At 38.6% G+C, this 19,484-nt stretch overlaps 1 protein-coding gene across 5 annotated transcripts in view; it reads right to left on the minus strand.

The window, feature by feature from the left end:
- The window catches only part of SCHIP1 (schwannomin interacting protein 1), a 149,197-nt gene that overhangs the window by 20,285 nt on the left and 109,428 nt on the right, over window positions 1–19,484 (minus strand). For all 5 annotated transcript variants that reach the window (XR_010749316.1, XM_066369918.1, XM_066369919.1 and 2 more), the window contains one exon: window positions 12,305–12,423. Coding sequence is in view for 4 of the 5 variants with exons in the window: in XM_066369918.1 (XP_066226015.1) it covers window positions 12,305–12,423 (119 nt within the window). In the remaining variant the exon portion in view is untranslated. The remainder of the gene's footprint in view (window positions 1–12,304; window positions 12,424–19,484) is intronic.

Consider the following 19,484-nt stretch of genomic DNA (forward strand, 5'->3'; position numbering starts at 1 on the left):
GAGAGAAAGAAAAAAAAAAAGACAAAAAAGAAAAGCACAACTAAAACAAAACAGAAAACTTGGACACCACGCCAATGTCTAACAATGAGAGACTGATTAAGTACCTTTTGGAGACATACAAGCTGGGCCATCATGCAGCTAGTAAAAATATATACAACAGTAGAAAGTGAGGAACATGGGAAAATGTTTATGATATATTAAAAAAAATCCAGCCCATGGAACAGTAGGAATAGTATGATTTCAACTTGGTAGACAAAATTTGTGCAGATATAGGCCCTGGCCAATTGGCTCAGTGATAGAGCATTAGCCCGGCATGTGGATGTCCCGGGTTTGATTCCTGGTCAGGGCACACAGGAGAAGTGACCATCTGCTTCTATACCATCCCCCCACCCCCTTCTCTCTCTCTATTCCCCTCTCACAGCCATGGCTTGATTGGTTTGAGCACACTGGCCCCAGGTGCTGGGGATGGCTCTGTGGAGCCTCCGCCTCATGTGCTAAAAACAGTTCAGTTGTGAGCATGGCCCAAGATGGGCAGACCATTGGCCCTAGACGGGAGTTGCCAGGTGGATCCTGGTTGCAGCTCATGTGTCTCTCTATCTTGCCTCCTCTCACTTGAAAAAGAAAAAAAATTTTTTTTTTTAATGTGGAAATATAGGTACCAAAAAAGAAATATATCTAGGCATTTTTTGGTGGAAGTAATTGAATTGACTTTGAATTTTTCTCTTTTGAGTGCTTCTGAGTTGCCTGTGTGGGCATTTAGCAGGAGTTACAAAAGGAAGAGGAGAGAAAACAGGCAAGCTGATTAGCACTTACGTGTTGGAGAAAAAGTGAGTAGGATTTAATAGTTGACAGCTGGACAAGGATGGCTGGTGTCTGACTCAGATGGTGTCTATGCAGGGACCATGACTCACATATGAGTCAGACTGGGCTTTAGTTTTTAGCAGGGTGCTGGGATGGGGGAGGTCATCTTGGAAGACAGCAAGAAACATAATTTCTTACAAGTGAAAATTTTTGTGGATGAGCTCTTCGATGAAACTGCTGACATCTTTCCAACCAGAGTCTCAATCCTACTCTCCTCCCTGAACCTGTAGTAGATAACAGACTCTAAAATAATTGATATACATCAAACCATTTGTATATTTAAAGTCAGCCTTTCTATTTATTCTGTTCATCCCAGATAGAATTTAAATTTGTGTCTGCTCGATCTGCTGCTGAGTTTCAGCTGCCGGAGCTTAAGAAATGCTCATTCCCATCCAGACCCCTAAAGAGGGGGCTGGGGTAAAATTATGGCACTTGGAGAATCAGTGCCCTGATTTTGTGAAAATGGCAGTCTTTTTAATCTCTTGAACAATGAATCACTGCTTTCATCAGTTTTTATATCCATTTTTTAAAAAAATGTTGAGGCTGTCATCTAGGCTTGGTGGTATTATAATCTTCATCTCAAAGGCATTCTCTGTTATTTAATTTGTGGTAATTTGCATTCTATAAACCCATTAAAAAGAATGCAGTAGATCTAATGAACTACCTTAATTCTATGAAGCTCAGTTGTGATTATTTTGCCATCTTAAAATGAGGATGTGCCTCACAGTCTCGGCCATGCAGGCAGCTGGTGGCAGTTCTGTCCCACTGAACTGTCACCCCGCCAGCCAGTACACTAGTGAAGGACCACTGAGGAAAAGACAGGCCCTGGTAGTTGACCGTTCTCACACATGTGGGAGCACTGTCCATGAAGCGTGCAACCCACAGTAATGAAGTCATGACAACTTGTCAAGGATGTTGCACCAATAAAAAATCATTCCTCGAAGCTCTTTTAATTAAACATTCAGCTGTACACTGCAGCCATTTCTAAATATAAAATGTAGCCCTGCGGCCTTTTTCTTTCTGCTTCCCACTCTTTCGCAATAGCTCTGGCAATGACTTCTCATTGGTGATTAAAAAAAAAATTCCTAAGACAGGGTACAGCTGGTTATGCCTCTAGCAAGATGTCAAATTTTGCTTACACAAAATTAATTGCACCTAATTAAACTGGGGTCGTTGGCATTACTGTAAAGCGAGGCTATTTATTAGACAAAAAAATTTCTCAAATACCAATTTGCTTTTATTTCAGGTTTGTAAAAGAAGAATTGCTTACATAATTAAAATTTTTTTGCCTTTTTAATCTTATTGATCCTGAAAAGATTCAGTTCAAATCTTGCTTCACTTATAGAACTGTTTAACATTTTAGAATATTAGAGGTAATTTTTGGAGGAGGACATAAAAAATGATAGGTTTTCTGTAGATCACACAATGACTTTTCAAATAATATCATATTTTAAAAAAGAATTTATAAACTTCCATTTGCAATGATGCATACCTTAGAATTGCTAATACAAAAGGTTTTAAAGCACATTTTTAGTATTCATGTGTGAAATTAAAATGAAGTTAAAAACATGTTGCATGTTATAAATAGGTTGCTATAGTATGCACCTATTACAGAAAAGATGCCACAGAAAATAAATAAAATGTGATGAGACAGGACAATTCTTTCCTCACCCAAGCTGGATATATAGACCATTTTTCTCAGTTCTACCAGTAAGTTATGCAAAAATTACTGTATCTCCCCATGTATAAGACTCACTCTTTTTCAAAAAATGTGGGGTCTAAAAATTGGGTGCATTTTATACAGTGGTTGTAGATTTTTTTAGTTGCATTTCCCGCTTTTTTGCGCTTGTTGTCTTTGCGCTAATTTCATACTTGTTACCGGCATATTATGGTAGATTATGTTTTGCCACGTTCTGCCCAGAAATGGCTCAGAAAAGATTATTGCACAGTACTGAATTCAAGTTAAAAGTGATCCAGTTTGCAAAAGTGGATGGAAATCGTGCTGCTGAACAAAAGTGTGGCCCTCCTCCAACTGAGAAATCAATCCGAGACTGGCTATGGGAAGAAGAAACCCTACTGAAAACACCACAGCAGAAGAAGGCCAGGAGAGGCAAGTCAGCAAAATGGCCTGATTTAGAGAGGGAATTGAAGATATGGATTGAAGAGTAAAGGGCAATTGGAATTCCTGTTTCCACAGAGATGGTTCAGCATGAAGCAAGAAGAACTGCTGATGAAAAAGAAGTTACTGATTTCAAAGGAGGACACAATTGGTGCTTCAGGTTCATGAAACAGAATGGACTAAACATGAGTACACGCAGCAGACTTGCCCAAAAGACGCCTGAAAGCTGTGAGCAGAAGGTCCTTGAATTTCATTTGTTTCAGTGTCGGAAGACACATCAGTTTGAGTTGGGGCAGATTGCAAATATGGACAAAGTCCCCCTTCATTTTGATGTCCAAAGTAACAGAACTGTTGATAAGAAGGGGGTGAAAACTGTAACTGTGAAGACAAGTGGACAGGAAAAGAGCCATTATACAGCTTTTCTAGCTTGTTGTGCTGATGAAACCAAAGTGCCTCCTATGCTGATTTTCAAACGCAAACCAATGCCAAAAGAAGACATTCCTTGAGGAGTGATTGTCCACGTTCATGACAAGGGCTGGATGGAACAGGGTGGGATGAAGATCTGGTTTCAGAAAGTTTGGAGAAGGAGACCAGGTGGGCTCTTACACAAACCTGCCCTATTGGTGCTTGATCAGTTCAGGGCACACATAACAAAAAACACAAAGAAGATTGCTGCAGAGCAAAAAACAAAACTTGCCGTCATACCTGGAATCTTGACATCCTAGCTCCAACCACTTGATGTCAACTTTAACAAACCCTTCAAAACTGTCATGAGAGATGAATGGTACCAATGGATGAAGTCTTCTGGGGACAATTTGACACCAGCAGGAAGAGCAAAGAATCTAACTATAGAGAAAGTTTGTACCTGGGTGAAAAGATCCTGGGATATATCAAGATTGAGATTGTTGTCAAGTCATTTAAGAAGTGTGGCATTTCAAATGCCATAGATGGAACTGAGGATGAGGCAATATATGAAGACAGTGATTCGTCATCAGACACAGATGAGGACAAGCTAATGGATGGGAGTTTTGACAGTGATGAAGAGTTGTATGAATTTTATGATGAATAAAACTTGAGTTCAGTAACTTCACAGAATACTGTTTTATCATATTTCGGGCCCCAAAATTAAGGTGTGTCCTGTACACAGGAGCATCTTATACATGGGAAAATACGGTATTGCCATCAAAGACAGAAGGTTGATTCACTTTCCCAGCAAAATGATGCTGATTTGACCTGTGATTCCATACAAATTCTTAGTTCTTCATAGTCAATGCTTCTGTGAATCTAATTTCTTCACAGTTCTTCACTATCAGGGGTAGTTAACCATTTTATACCTACCATCCACTTTTGTATCTATGTTAGTAGTAAAATTTTCTAACCGCCCACTGGTTCCACAGTCATGGTGATTTATAAAGTAGGGAAGTAACTTTATTTTATAAAATTTATAAAGCAGAGTTACAGCAAGTTAAAGCATATAATAATAATTACTTACCAAGTACTTTATATCAGATTTTCGCTAAGTTTGGCAGAATAAATCTTTATAAAACAACTTACTGTAGTTAAATCTATCTTTTTATTTATACTTTGGTTGCTCTGCTACCACCCACCATGAAAGCTGGAACACCCACTGGTGGGCGGTAGGGACCAGGTTGACTACCACTGCTCTAGATCAACATTATCTGTCCAGTTGATACAACTACCTAAGGCTATGGTGCCTCCTGCTTTCCAACCAAACACAAAAGGAAGTGGTGGGTACCTATTATTGTTCCTGTCTCAGCCACTCACCAATAAACCCATAAACAGGAAAAATATGTGTTTTGATTAGGGATGCTGGTATGATTGAGATAAGTAAACAGTAGTCATTATTCAAACCAGCTGTTCAAAAGCTCTCTGAGGAGTTTGTTTTTTTAATAATATTCAGAATATTTGGAGAGAAGAGCATGGCATATCCTAGGTTACACTTCCCATCAATATACTTTATGAAAAGGACTGTATTAGATTGTATTTATATTTATATGTATGTAAATATAATCTATTGTGGGGTAAGGTAAGAGGAGATAAGAGTCAGGTTATTTTGCAGTTGCTCTGAAAAATGAAAGATTTCCTAAATGTCTATCACTAATGACCACTCTATCTTGTGTTCTCATAGTAGCCAAGCCAGGGTTGATTCCTTTTATAACATTAACCTATATAAATTCAGAATAAAAAATATAATGTTGATTCAAGATCAATTTGATCAATAGAAATATTTTCTAGGAAATTATTATACTTGTAATAAAAAAATCTACTTTTTTCAAGAACATGATTATACCTAATATTTCTTAGAAATATTTTAAAAATAGGTAAATCATTTTTTTCTCATTTTCTTTTAAACTTCTAAAAGCTTTCTGCCAAACCATTTTTAAATAGAAAAAAAAATGACAAAAGTCATACAGTCTCAGTTTGTAAGGCTGATTGTGTGTGGATTAGCAAATTTTGAAAGGAAAAATATGGCGCTTCCTATATTTGCCACATTTCAGTGTAATTCAAACTTAATTAGCTGAGTTATAAAGCAATATCAAATATTCTTTTGCTATAGTATTAGGCATGAAATATCTTTATAGGATTACTGTAAGCCTGGCTTACATTTCACAGCTTGTCATTCTTTTAAAACATGCTTTAGGAGAGATTGCCAATTAGAAAAATACAGTGGTAACAACTGAGAAGGACTTATACACACAGGAGAAGCTAAACACATCTTCCCAGAACACCCTCATGCTACATCATAATTTCTCACATAATGTGTATGAAGTTCATTTTTAAAGGTAAATACACAAAATACATAAACAGAACTCCATTATTCTGCCAAAGATCCCACTTACTTGGGTAGTCTCCGCCTTAAAAGTAAGCTTAGCACTTTATAATTTGTTGCTTCGCCAATTAATTTTAAGTCCTCAGCCTCATTTAAAATTGAGTAATGAGCTCTTCAGAGTAGTACATTCACATATGATTTGATTATTTAACTAATTCAACACATATGCTAGTTTTGATTATTTAACTAATTCAACACATATGCTCTGGTACATTTTTGAGACTGTGTGACCCCATAGTTTTAACATCTCAGGTATTTTTGTAAGAGGTGAAGTGTTTCTAGCTCAATGAAGAATTTCAGGGATTGTAATAATTAGAAAAAAAATTAGTTCTAATAGGGATGGAGAGTATGGGTTACACAAATGCAGCTGAATGTTTCTTAGGGCCTTTCTCCTACATTATTACTGTTGAGGGGGAATGACCATCTTCACAGACTTTTAGTTTACAGCAATAAACTGATATTTCTTAGAAACATTATATGTTATTATTAATCATTATCCTAATGGCTATCCAAAAAGTCATCGTGTTCTCACAAAGGATGATCTCAACCCAGCATATGGAGATAAAAACATCTGAAAGGACAAGATATAAATAATCTTCCTTATGGCAAGCCAACAGGTGTAGCTTGTTCCGAGCTACTGTGAAATATGTATGTGTTTTGATATTTGTGTCTCCAAAGGGGGCAGATGACTCAGTGATTTTCAAGTCTGGCTCTGCACAAAGAGTTTCAGGTGGGTTCTAGGAACTGGCAGGGAAGGATGGAGAGGGTTCTAAAGAGGATGCAGGGTGAGGGGAATACAAGGTGGAACCATGGAGTGGCACCACAGGAAATGATGAGAGGGATGTCTGGGTAGGGATATTCCAGGCCCTCTCCTTCAGTCCCCCTCAGCCAGAGGAGGACTGCTTTCTTTCACATGCAGGGTTTCGCACAGGATTTTATTTGAGAAGATATTTTATTTTCATTATTTCACTTATATATGGAATCTAAAGAACAAAATAAACAAACAAAATGGAAACAGACTTATAGCTACAGAGAACAAACTGGTGGTTGACAGACGTGAGGAGGGTTGGGGGACTGGGTAAAAGGGTGAAGGGACTGAGAAGTACAAATTGGTAGGTACAGAATAGTCACAGGGATGTATAGTACAGCACAGGAAATATAGTCAATAGTATCATAATAACTGTGTGTGGCACCAGGTGGGTACTTGAACTACTGGGGAACATTCTGTAAAGTGATAATTGACTAATATTCTGCTGTACATCTGACACTAATACAGAATAATACTGAATATAAATTGTAATTGAAATATAAAATAAAAAATGAAAAACCTTCATGAGACTTCTATTTAAATGTGGCATAATGAACAAAGCTATTTATCTATTCTTGCTTCTGATATCCTAGTAAAGTAATATTAATGGAAGAAAAAAGGTACAAACCTACATGGACAAGAAAATGGAGAAGACAACAGCACACAAGAGAGTTTGAGAAAATATCGGAAGATAAAATGTCGATAATGAGAGGTATCTGACAACACCTGACAGGACTATCCAGATCCTCTATTTGCCCTGATCCCCATGGCAAAAACATATGGGCTGTTTGCCATATAGCTGGGTTGTCAGGGAAGGTCTCTTGAGGAGACAGTATATGTCATCAAGCCCCAAACAGAGAGTTTACAAACAGCTTTTTGTGTTTTATATTTATTTTTAATGGACAGGAATCAAAACAAAAAATAAATAAACTCAGAAAAAATCATGGACAGTGTACAGATGAGAAGAAAACATTTTAAATAATAACTGAAATTAATACCTTTAGTGAGATGAGAAAGTATTAAGTCAAACATTTTGAAAACATGAAATGGACAAATTCTTTCAAAACTATAACTCATCAGAACTGATTCAAGAAGAAAGAAAAATGTGTGCAATCTTATAACCACTTAAACAATGGAAGCAGTTAAAATAAACACAAAAAGTAAATACCAGGCTGGATCACACAGGTGAAAAACATCATTCTAACAGTATAGAGACTTTTGTACACAATATGAAAGAAGAAATAGTACTCAACTCATTTTTAAGCCATTAAACTCTGATTCTAGAGAAAACCAGAGAGAAATATTATAAGAATAAAACAGACTAATGTCACTCATGAATAGAAACATAAGCATCTTAAATAAAATATAAATAAAATCCAATAGTGTCTGCAAAAAGATAATATCCTCAACCAATTTTGGTTTATACTAGAAATGTAAGAGTTGTACAGTATTTCAAAGATATATAAATGTAATTTATCAATTCATTACTAGCTTAATAAAGTAAATCATACAATAACCTCAACAAATGCAGAAAAAAGTAATGAAGTTAAATACCTGTTCATGATAAAAATCATTTATAGATTATGAATAGAAGAGGATATCATTAGTCTCACAAAGAGAAACATTAAAGAAAACATTAACATCATCCTGAATGGGGAAACATTAGAAGCATTCTGTTTAATATGAAAAATAAGCTAGAGATTCTAACTACTACCAGGTTTCATTCTCAATGTGTCAGTGTAACTACCCACTGCAACAAAACAAAAAAGCCAAAGGCATGCTATTTTTTTATGTAGATGATATTGTTTAAAAATCTTAAAGAATATACAGGTAACTTTATTAGAATAGGAGAGTAGAGAAATAATAGAAGTGATAATAACAAAATGACTGGATATAAGACTACTATACAAAGTTAGCTGCATTTCTGTTCATCATCAGCAAACACCAAGAAAGCATTATCAAAGAGAATTTAAGGTAAAACTATCAACTATCTAGAAGTAAATACACTACTCACAAAAATTAGGGGATCAGGAAACATGCAGATTCCTCAGTACTTTCAGCCTTTTGTATATAGTGCATTTTCACCAACGAAAATGCATCTCATTTGCATAATTGAACTTTCTTTGACTTGTTTGCTTTTCTGATGTTCTTGTTTAATAAAAAATAAATAAAATGCTTCTTTTTTAAATTGCTTCACATTCATTTTGAAATATTCCCTAATTTTTGTGAGAAGAAAAGAGGTGTATTATCTCTAAGTGGAAAATTACAAAACCTTAAAAATGTTCAATAAAATCTAAATGAAGGAGAGACAGGCTATGTTCATAGATCGAAAGGTTAATATTGTGAAAATGTAATTCTCCCCTAAATTGATCTATAGATTCAATGCAATTCCAGTCAAAATCCTAAAAGAATATTTTGCTGAACTTGATAAGATGATTTAAAATTTATATGGAAGAATAAAAAAGCAAGGATAGGCAGTGTGTTTCTGAAGAAAAAGAGTAAGAAGAGAGACTTCTCAGTTCAGATGTCAGGACTTACTTTGTTTTCTTTTCAGGACTTATTTTGAATCTTTAGTAATTAAGACTGTCTGGTCTGATGAAGCAGGGATACAAACACTGATCAATGAAATAGAATGTATTCCATTAAATCTCTACTAGATATAGAAGTGGTCAAATCAGTGAGTAAAAAAGGGATTGTTTAATAAATATGATGAAAAATAGTTATGCGTATGAAAAAATTCCTCATACCATATCAAAATACCAAATCCTGATTACAGACTTTTGAAAAAAAAATCAATACTTTCTGTCATCTCAATAAATTCAATTAAAAAATCAATACTTTCAACTTTTGGTAGGTCATCTAGGTTAATGTCTTTTGAACCTTGGGGTAGAAGATTTTTTTTATATATAAGACACAGAAAAACGACTCTAAAATAAAAATTTGATAAAAATTTACTGTATTAAAATTAAGAACATGTGGTTATAAAAGACATATTGAAGAAGTGAAAAGACAAGCTACAACCTAGGAGAAGATAGTAGCAACATATACGAATATACAACTTCGATAAGTCAATTTAAAAAAGTAGAGAACCCAATAAAACCCAAATAGACATTTCAAAGAGGAGGAAACAAGGATAGCTAATAAACACAATAAAATACCGCATTTAATCCAATCAATTAACAAAAGTTTAAAAGAACTTGTCAATATCAAGTGCTAGAAAGGTTATAGATGCACAGAATCTCGAAATGTTGTTCATAGGCATGAAACTTGTTGCAACCATTTTGGAAAAACAGATTGTCATTATCTTCTAAATGTGAGCATTCAGGAATTTTCCCAGTAATTCCATCCCTAGGTATATACCAAAGAGAAACTCTTGTGTACACAGATAGCAAAAGATATGCATAAGCACATTTATAAGCAGCACTGTTTATAAGAGTGAAACCTTTGCAGCCCAATGCCCATCATTGGAAGAGTGGCAGAAGAAACTGATCATAGCCACACAGTGGAATATAACAGAGCAGTCAAAAATCACAAAGCATCAAAATAAAGGGGGGGGGGCAATTTTAAATTCAGAACAAACAACAAAATTTCTCAAGTAATGTCATTTATGTCATGGTTCAGTATGAATAACATATGACCTTAATAATAGTTATTTGACCCTAAATTGTGAAATAATTATGAAGAGAACAGGGTTTGGAATACATTGTTATGTGTATGAGAGAGCAGTAAAAGAAAGTAAAATCCAAAATTTCTCCAGTAGGTGTTCAAAGGATGGTTATTTAAAAGTAAATGCTAAGAAGATAAACATTTTATTGAGATATGTAGGTAAATACCAGAAGAAACAGCTAAGTAGTTAAAAGTTTCTGGTGAGTGAGACAAGGACAGAGAGGGATGAGACAGGAGACTGTTACTTTTATTTTGTGTTATACACCTTGCAGTTACTATTAATTCTATTTCACTTTCACAGCCATATATATAAATGTATGTGTGCATGTATGTATATATCTGTTTCTACATCTATCTAACAAACTTTGACTTAAAATACAAAAACCTCCCATTTGGACTGGATGGATATGAATGACATTGCTGAGCCAAGGAATAGCTTCTAGAAAGAAGCTTTTTGGTGTTTTGGGGAACATTTGACAGCAGTAGCAGAAATCTGTAAGACTATACAGTCCAATCACCTCATTTAATGAAAGTAAGGAAACAGGCATGAGAAAACCAAATAAAGTGTTACGGTCTCAAGATTAGAAGCTCACTAGGACTAATCCTCAGGCCTCCAGGTGCCCAGGCCAGAGCCCTTCCTGCCACCGCCCTCTGGGAGGGAAACAGGTGCTTCTACAGCAGAGGGAAAGGCTGACCTCCCAGCTTGGGAGACTGAGGAAGAGATGCCTAACTCTGCATGGCCGAACTGCAGCTCCTGTCTTGACATGCTGACTCATGCAGTGACCCTAAATATGCAGACATGTGAGCCTGTGTGTGCTTTCTGACTTTTGCTGATTTAGATGACTCCCTAAGGATCAGACTAAAGCACAAGGCTTACTGAAAGCCAGCTAGATATAAGTAAATATTAATGTGTCTAATTCCAGGCCTCACATGAAGGAGAGTAGAAATCTATTGGATAAATGAATGCATAAATGCTATAACATGCCTCCCACACCTGGCCTAAGATAGTAAATATATCGAGTATTTACACAGGGAGTACTTACTTTTATTAGAGAGCCCAAAGGAAGACACAGCCATTCTCCCCATAAATAGGCATTTGGGGAGGCATTAAAGGAAAGCTGATAGGTCTTCAGTCACTACCATCTTTATTAAAACAAAGCTCCATGTGTTTTAATCACTTGGGATATCTATATTCAGACAAGCTAATTTTTCATATTGTCTATACCCTCACTAAGTAAAGTGTGACCTATGGATTGGCAGTCCCGACATCAGCCAGGAGTTTGTGAGAAATACAGAATCTTGAGCCCCACCTAGATATAGTGAGTCAGAAAGAGAATCAGTATGTTAACAAAATCAGCATTTTACATGCACATTAAAGTTTGAGAAGCTCTAATCTTCTGGGTAAAATTATAATTGTAATATATTTTAACTGGAATTGAAAGCTATGCACATAGCCAGTGATATTCTGAGATAGCGAGAAATGATATCTTGAAATGAATTAAGATAAAGAAAGACTACCTGAAGGACAGGTTAAGCTCAGTAATAAACATGAAATGATCAAAGTGGGAACTGTATTTCTTAGTTACCAGTATTCATTGCAATCAAATGTAAGAGGTGGCGGTTTGCTGGATGCTCTAGGACTGCTTAATGGGAAACCTAAGCACCAGCCAGCTTGCTGTGGCATGTGCCTGGATTTCCCATCACAGTGCAAAATCAGTGCTGTGTCTAGAAAAAAATGAAAACTAGAAATCTGACCTCAGGTGGCTGGGCAAATGTGCCCCAACCCACCCACCCCACCCCCCGCCACCACAAAAAAAAAAAACTAAAACCCCAAAAAACCCTCAACAAACAAGGAGAGGTCTGTCCAGAATCCAAATAAAGGTGATAGTATTATTAAAAAAATACTCATGAATTTAAAGGATATCTTTTTTTAAATGGGTAGTCAGATGACAAAATCCATTACCTACATCTCAGAAGATCAATTCAAAAGAACACTCACCGAGAGGAAAGGCTTGGCTTCCCACTTTTGCTACAGCTGGTATAAATGCCTGGGCCATCATCAAAGAAGCTCCCGAGTGCCAACTTCTGTCGAATAGATTCTCTCTCATTTTTCTGTGCCTAAAATTTCAGGAAAATAAAAAATGCTGATAAGTGTGTGGATACATCACAATCATTGGCGGTCTAACTGCTACATTTCTCAGAACTGTAATATTAGATAAAAATAAATGTCTAGGTCACAGCAAAGCACCTGACTTATTAAGAGCTGGAATCAAACTAGTCTCTCCTGGCCCCACCTCTGCAAAGATTTCAATTCTCCAGAGCCCTTCACGAGGTTGAGTGTGGGGATCGTCATTGTGGCACTAAACAATTGCCATCAGGACAGACCTAGATTTCTTGGAACTGTAATCTTTCTTCTCACTTGCTAGAAATTATAGAGTAAAGCTGTGGAGGGCAAGCATTTTGTCCTAAATCAAATTGCTTTTATGGCCTTTCCCTGGATTCTTGTCTTTTCTCTTTCTTGTATCATCCTTCAGTGCACTTTCTCTATGGCAAAAACATTCATTTATCAAGCACCATGCACAGAAGCTCTGTAGAGATGGCCGGCACCACACTCAGATGCTGGAAAGGAGCCCTGGGCGGGCAGACATAGCCTCTGCTGACACGTGGCTCTCAGTCTTGTGTGTAGCTGGGGACTGTGGTTTCTGTTCTAGAGTTGATCTCACCAGGTTTAGAATATGTGAAAACATAACATATTGTTAGGAATAGCTGGAGAATTTTAATTGAACCCATCTGTTTCATATTTTTGAAGGAAAATCAGGTCGGTGTGCATAGGAAGGGATCTGGTAAACGACACTACTGACATAATTGGGATAAGTTTACAACATGCAGCTTCCCGTAAAAGTCCCATAAAAATTCACCATGCTGAACTTTTAAACCCTTTAAACAACAGGAGAGAAGATTAGGAATGATTTCCTTAGTTAAAAATAAAACAGCTACAAAAACAAACATCAGGAGTTAGAAATTCTGGGGTGAGAATGAGATTTTGGTTTTCCATTTTGTGGGATGAAGAAGGCAGGGGGAGGCATCATTTTATATTCTGAGCTGTGGGCTGAAGACTACATTGAGCAAATTAGGTTACCAAACCCAGCTTTATGACTGGGTGTGGCTACAAAAGGCACGCGGGCCCCTGGATCCCTCCAGGAGGGGTTCTGGAGCCAAGATCTGCGTCAGAGTAACTAAATGCACAACCTGTTGGAAGGGCAATAAACATTCTTCCAACTTTTACACTAAGTAATTACATATCTATCTATCTATCTATCTATCTATCTATCTATCTATCTATCTATCTATCTATCTATTTTGGCATATACTAAGGGAACTAAAAGATACAGTGTGTGTCTGTAGACAACTTGTAGAATCTGATGCTATCTCTGGGCAGACAGCATCAGACTTGAGTTGAATTCTTGAACACCCTGCTGGTGTCCAGAATTTTTTGTTGGTATGGAGAGAAGTCTCTCATATTGGAATCAGGTCTGGAAATGCTAATTTAATGTATAATGTAGCCACAAAGAGAAAGATTACTTTTACACAGTTATAGATATGCTACTGATTTCACATTGTTTACTGGGCTAGCACAGCATTGAGCCCCGAGAAAGTAACTGTGAGGTTGGAAAGGAAAACAAGAATGCCTTTTTTCATTTAGCACTTGTAACTGCCCTCTCTTCCAAATAAGGCAGGGCTGGTACTTGTGATGGCCCTGCCAGAACAGAATCCTATCACTGGACATCTTTATTTAAAATAATTTCATTCTGCCTGACCAGGCGGTGGCGCAGTGAATAGAGCATCGGATTGGGATGTGGAGGATCCAGGTTCAAGACCCCAAGGTCGCCAGGCTCATCTGGTTTGAGCAGAGCTCACCAACTGGCTCGAGCAAGGGGTTACTCGCTCTGCTGTAGCCCCATGGTCAAGGCACATATCAGAAAGCAGTCAATGAACAACTAAGGAACCACAACAAATTGATGTTTCTCATCTCTCTCCCTTCCTGTTTGTACCTATCTGTCCCTCTCTCTGACTCTCTCTGTTTCTGCCACAAAAAAAGTAATAATTATTTCATTCCAAAATCCCCAAATCTGCCACACAGATTGAATATAGTCAGTGAATCTATTTCTCAATTTATATAACAGACAAAAAAGAGTCTCACTCAATGTCCTACAGTCAGAAAACTGTTGAATGGAATTGAACGCCCAAATATAAAATCAGCAGATAACAACAGGAGTGTCAATGGCTAATGTTCAACAGCACATTGGTGTTCAGTATCAGCCTGGGGGCTGGAAGAGGTTTTATTTAAGGAAAACCCCTATCCCATGGCTGTGTGAGCACACCCTTCATTACATGTCTCTCTTTTCTGACTTTTTTGGTACACTACAGCTATAGACATTTGAGAAGTCCTTAATTATAGTCCTATTTATATTAATTATAACTATACCTAAATACTTTATTAATAGGTGAATGAGGACTGTTTTATAACACACTCTCTTTTCCCCTTCTCTATCTCTGGATCCCAATGAACAAATCAAGAAAAGTATCAAGACTATATGTGTCACCCACAATTCCACCACTTAGACACAGATCACTGCTAACGTTTTGGTATAAATTTTTTTCTTGTTTTTAATCTTATGTATGTATTCTTTTCTTCTTATAAAATTGAGATCACATTGTTTATTATATTTTGGGAACTTCCCTCATATCACTTAAAATTCTTTAAACACAATTTTAAAGGGCTGCCTATCATTTCTACCCTAGGTTAGCCATTTAGGCTGCATCCAATTAAACACAACATAAGTTAGCCTTTTTTATATAAATTTCTGCCCACACGTCTGATTATTTCCTCAGTATAAGTTCCTAGAAGTGGAATGATCAGATCAGCTAAGTGTGAACATTTGTTGAAGCACCTGACATTTTGTCACATCCTTCTAGAGCAAGCTGTTCCAGTTCCCATGCCCACCAGCAATGGAAAAGGGGAGAGCTTTTACTGGACCCTGGCTGACACTGAGTACCTGCACTTAAAAAGCTGTGGTCGCTTTAAATTTGATAGGCAAAAAGTAGTATTTTTTTATTTTAATTTTTTTACTAGTGAGATTAAATATTTTTCCATTACTGTACTTGGTTTTCTCTAAATTTACTTACTCTTAGCTTTGCTTGTTTTTCTATAAAGGTCTGAGAGTTTAAAAAAATTTATATATTAAAGTTCTTAGTCCTTTTGAGTTTTGAGTCTAACTATTATGTGGTTCACATCTATAGCTTGAGCCTCTGTCATGTCTTTGATGGCTTTGTGCTTGGAAAGCCCTTCCCAGTCCAAAGGTAAAGGATCTCACTTGATATTGGAGGGTTAAACAAGAGAATGTATGTAAGTTTTTTAGCAGCCGCACCTGACTCATGCAATTGTAAATAAGTGGTAGCTGTTAGGGTCAATCCTCCCACAATTCCTGCTTTGAAGGTGAGCAAACAGAGGGTGAAGGAACATTACCCTCCTGGTAGAGAAGAGCTAGGATTCAAACCCAGCGTGTTCTGGTGCTAGATCTTTCTGCTTTTCCACACTGACAAGTAGGGTGTCCAGGCTACTAATGGTGGACAACACCATTGGGGATACAACATGAGAATGAAACTCTCTTCTGAGAGGGATGCAACGCTTTGCTTTTCGGGACAGGAGAGGGCCTCACTCAGCACAGCCGCAGGTGCTCACACTGTGAATGCCTTCTCGTCTGAGCTGCTCTCTGCAGCTCCACTGTTCAGTCTTCCTGTGGGATCAAGTGTGATTCCCAGGGTTTCAAGTAATTATGATTCAACTGACTAGTAAACAGTTTTTCTCTTAAAATTCACCAATTGGAACTTAATTTCCTTTTGGTTGCCCATATGTATAAAGTGTGTGTGTGTGTGTGTGTGTGTGGCTTTAAAGTTCTTTTGTTCTCTAAAAAATTAAGCCTACAGGACAATTATGTCCTCCAAATCCCAAAACACAAACACGTCCCAGGGTGAGCAATGGCTAGGCGAACAAGAAAAGAGAGGCTGACTCAAAACCACACTGTTTGGCTGTTTATGACAAGTGGAGTCCCATCCCTCCTAAAACAGCCGTGGGAAACACCCTTAGAACACAAAAGTAAAATGTGATATTGCCAGCAAAGGCTAGAGAGCAACTGAGAAATAGTGGCTCGTTGCCATGAGACAAAAATGTGCTTAGAAACTCACCACTGTCCAACCACAGGCAGTTTTTGTCCTTGTTCATAGCTGAATTCCCTACTGCCATCCCTTGTGCCCAGGCAGATAAGGCTCACAATGGCTTTTGAGGGCACCATGTGAGCCACTATCTCGGAACACAGATGGTAGAGCACTTTCAGACCCCAACATAGGTGTTCAGCCTTTCCCATGGCCTCATGCTTCTACAGCAATTCCCAAAACTTGACAAGAACAGAGAGGTTTTTGATAAAGAAAGAAAAAGCAAGAGATTCTGCTTGCATAGATATCATCCATCTCCAAATCTAGTATGTCCCAAGTCCCTTCCACACTTTCTTCAGGACCCGGTGTGCACCCATCTCTTACACACGGATACTTGTTCCCAAGGCCCCTCCTTCCACCTCACCTTCATCGCTCTGGCCCAGTTCACCTGCTGGCAGCATTGTGCTGACCCCCGGCCTCTGAGGCAGGGCCACCCAGTCTTTCTCATCTGCACATCAATTTATAGGCAGAATACTGAGTATCTTCTGCATTTTAAAATTTAATTGACAAACTACTTCTGTAGGGACAACTGCAGGGCCACTAGGGTTCTCAGTAACACACTTCAGGAAACAGCCTCCTAAACCTAAAGCCAGCTGGTGCTCAGGACACTGCAAACAGCTGCCTCTTCTGGCTTCTGCACAGACAGTGGAAACCACGGAGCTGGAGAGGGCCTGCCTGACAGGGGAAAGGGGTTCCTTCAACTCCCCAAAGGAGGAGGGTGTAAAGAAGTTTGTCCCAGGGGACCCGACTGATATAAATGGCACAGAGGTGCTGTGTGACTAAAGGCAGATGTGACCTTTGGAGCAAGAATACTCTGGGCCCGAACAGGATCTGGTTGTGGGAACGGGGAGTAAGTGAAAGAAAACAATTTTCCCCAAATTTCCTGTCTTACATCTCTTCCTTAGGCTGACTCCCCTCCCTACCCCCCCAGCTCCATTTGCCTCTAACTTCTCTGGTTATTGGATATGCTGGTGTCATTACGTTGTCTCAGTCCTCAATTCACCACCCTCCCTGGAAGATACCACTGCTGGCATTCTCCTTTCTGCACTGCTCAGCTGTTACCTGGTCGTGTTTCGCACACAGTGGGATGCATATGAAGGACCCAGGGCCACACCTCCCACCAAAGGGAAAGAGGAAAACCATGCGCCACTAAGGAGAATCTTCCTAAGGACTGGGCCTGCATTATTCCAGAAGTTATGAAAACCCCGGGCTCCCACAGTCCAGCAGGAACTCAGGATGCCAGGAGGTTGGTGGGACACAAGTGGACAATGGCACTGGTGGGCAAACAGACACAAAATAGCCCTCTTTTGTCACACACTTTTTCAAACCAGTAGGTCTCAAGTTTGACTGTACAAACATGGACTGTTCTGCTGATAACAGAAGAGCTGGGGTGGGGCTGAGAGGGTGCATTTCAAACAGGTTCCCAGATGCTGCTGGTTGAGACACATTGAGAACCATGGCTTTGACCAACTGAACAGATCAAGGAGCTAGAAGACACAGTTGGTTATTCCTTCACTGAGCACGAATCTGTTCCATGTGGAATGGCCAGCCTCCATATCCAGGTGGAGTTCATTCATGGCCACCTGGCCTTTGCCAAGGCCTTGCCAACACGCCTGTCTGGAAGCAATGAACGACCCCTGGCTCCAGAGCAGTCTAGTGCCTAGTGATATCTGGCATCACCATCATTAGCAGCATCCACCGGGGAATGCAGCTGGGATTCTGAGCTCCCTGTGGAAAAGTACTCTTCCTTTAGGAGAATAATAGTCTCTCTTCTCTCCACAGCTTGTAGAAAAAGCAGCTTTACTCTAACATTTAGAGACAGCATTTCAGTCTGGAGGAGTCCTTTTAAACATTAGGAACCAGAAGTACAGAACTCATTTGTTCATTAGGCAAATTTTCTTTAAAATAGAAAACTAAAAAAGAAAACCCAAATATAGTGCTGGTACTTTCTAATTATTTTCTCACTGAAATAACCATGGATTTAGTCACAAGATTGAAATATAAAAACAGCATTTTATAACAAAAAAAAGCATATGCTTTTTTTTTTTTTTTTTGGTATTTTTTCCAAAGTTAGAAGTGGAGAGGCAGTCAAACAGAGTCCGGCATGTGCCCAACCGGGATCCACCTGGCATGCCTATCAGGGGGCGATGCTCTGCCCCTCTGAGGTGTTATTTCATTGCAGCCGGAGTCATTCTAGTGCCTGAGGCGAGGCCATGGATCCATCTTCAGTGCCCGGGCCAACTTTGGTCCAGTGGAGCCTTGGCTGCAGGAGGGGAAGAGAGAGACAGAGAGGAAGGAGAGGGGAAGGGGTGGAGAAGCAGATGGGCGCCTCTCCTGTGTGCCCTGGCCTGGAATCGAACCCAAAACTTCCACATGCCGGGCCAACACTACCATTGAGCCAACAGGCCAGGGCTAAAGCATATATGCTTTTGAATGGCTCATGCATTATTATTATTTGCACTGTGTAGCTTATTTCAAATTCTTGCATCTTATTTTATCCCTGGGAAGATTTTGATTACTAGTGGAAACATAAGTTAAATAACCTAGAATCTTCCCATTCTATCACCGAATGGATATCAAGTCTTTCTTTTCAGTTTGTATTTCTGATGTTTTCCATTTGACACTTACACTGACTAAACAGTCTAGAAAGGTTTCCTGAAAGGCTGTTGAAGTCTTTTTATTTTGTATCCTTGTACCAATGTGCCCAAACAAGTCCTCTGGACTAGATGTCAGGCCAGACTGTTGGGTAACATGGAGACTTGGCCTTGGAGACCTCAAGTCCAAGGGGAAGGACTCTAGGACATGTTTTACTTGAGAACTGACCGACATCAAAAGTGTTGGGATGCCTGTCCAGAGAGTGGAAATGTTTGTTTATAATTACTAGTTACCCTTGAAGATGGTTTTGC

This window comes from Saccopteryx leptura, chromosome 2, assembly GCF_036850995.1.
Source record: "Saccopteryx leptura isolate mSacLep1 chromosome 2, mSacLep1_pri_phased_curated, whole genome shotgun sequence".
Taxonomy (NCBI): domain Eukaryota; kingdom Metazoa; phylum Chordata; class Mammalia; order Chiroptera; family Emballonuridae; genus Saccopteryx; species Saccopteryx leptura.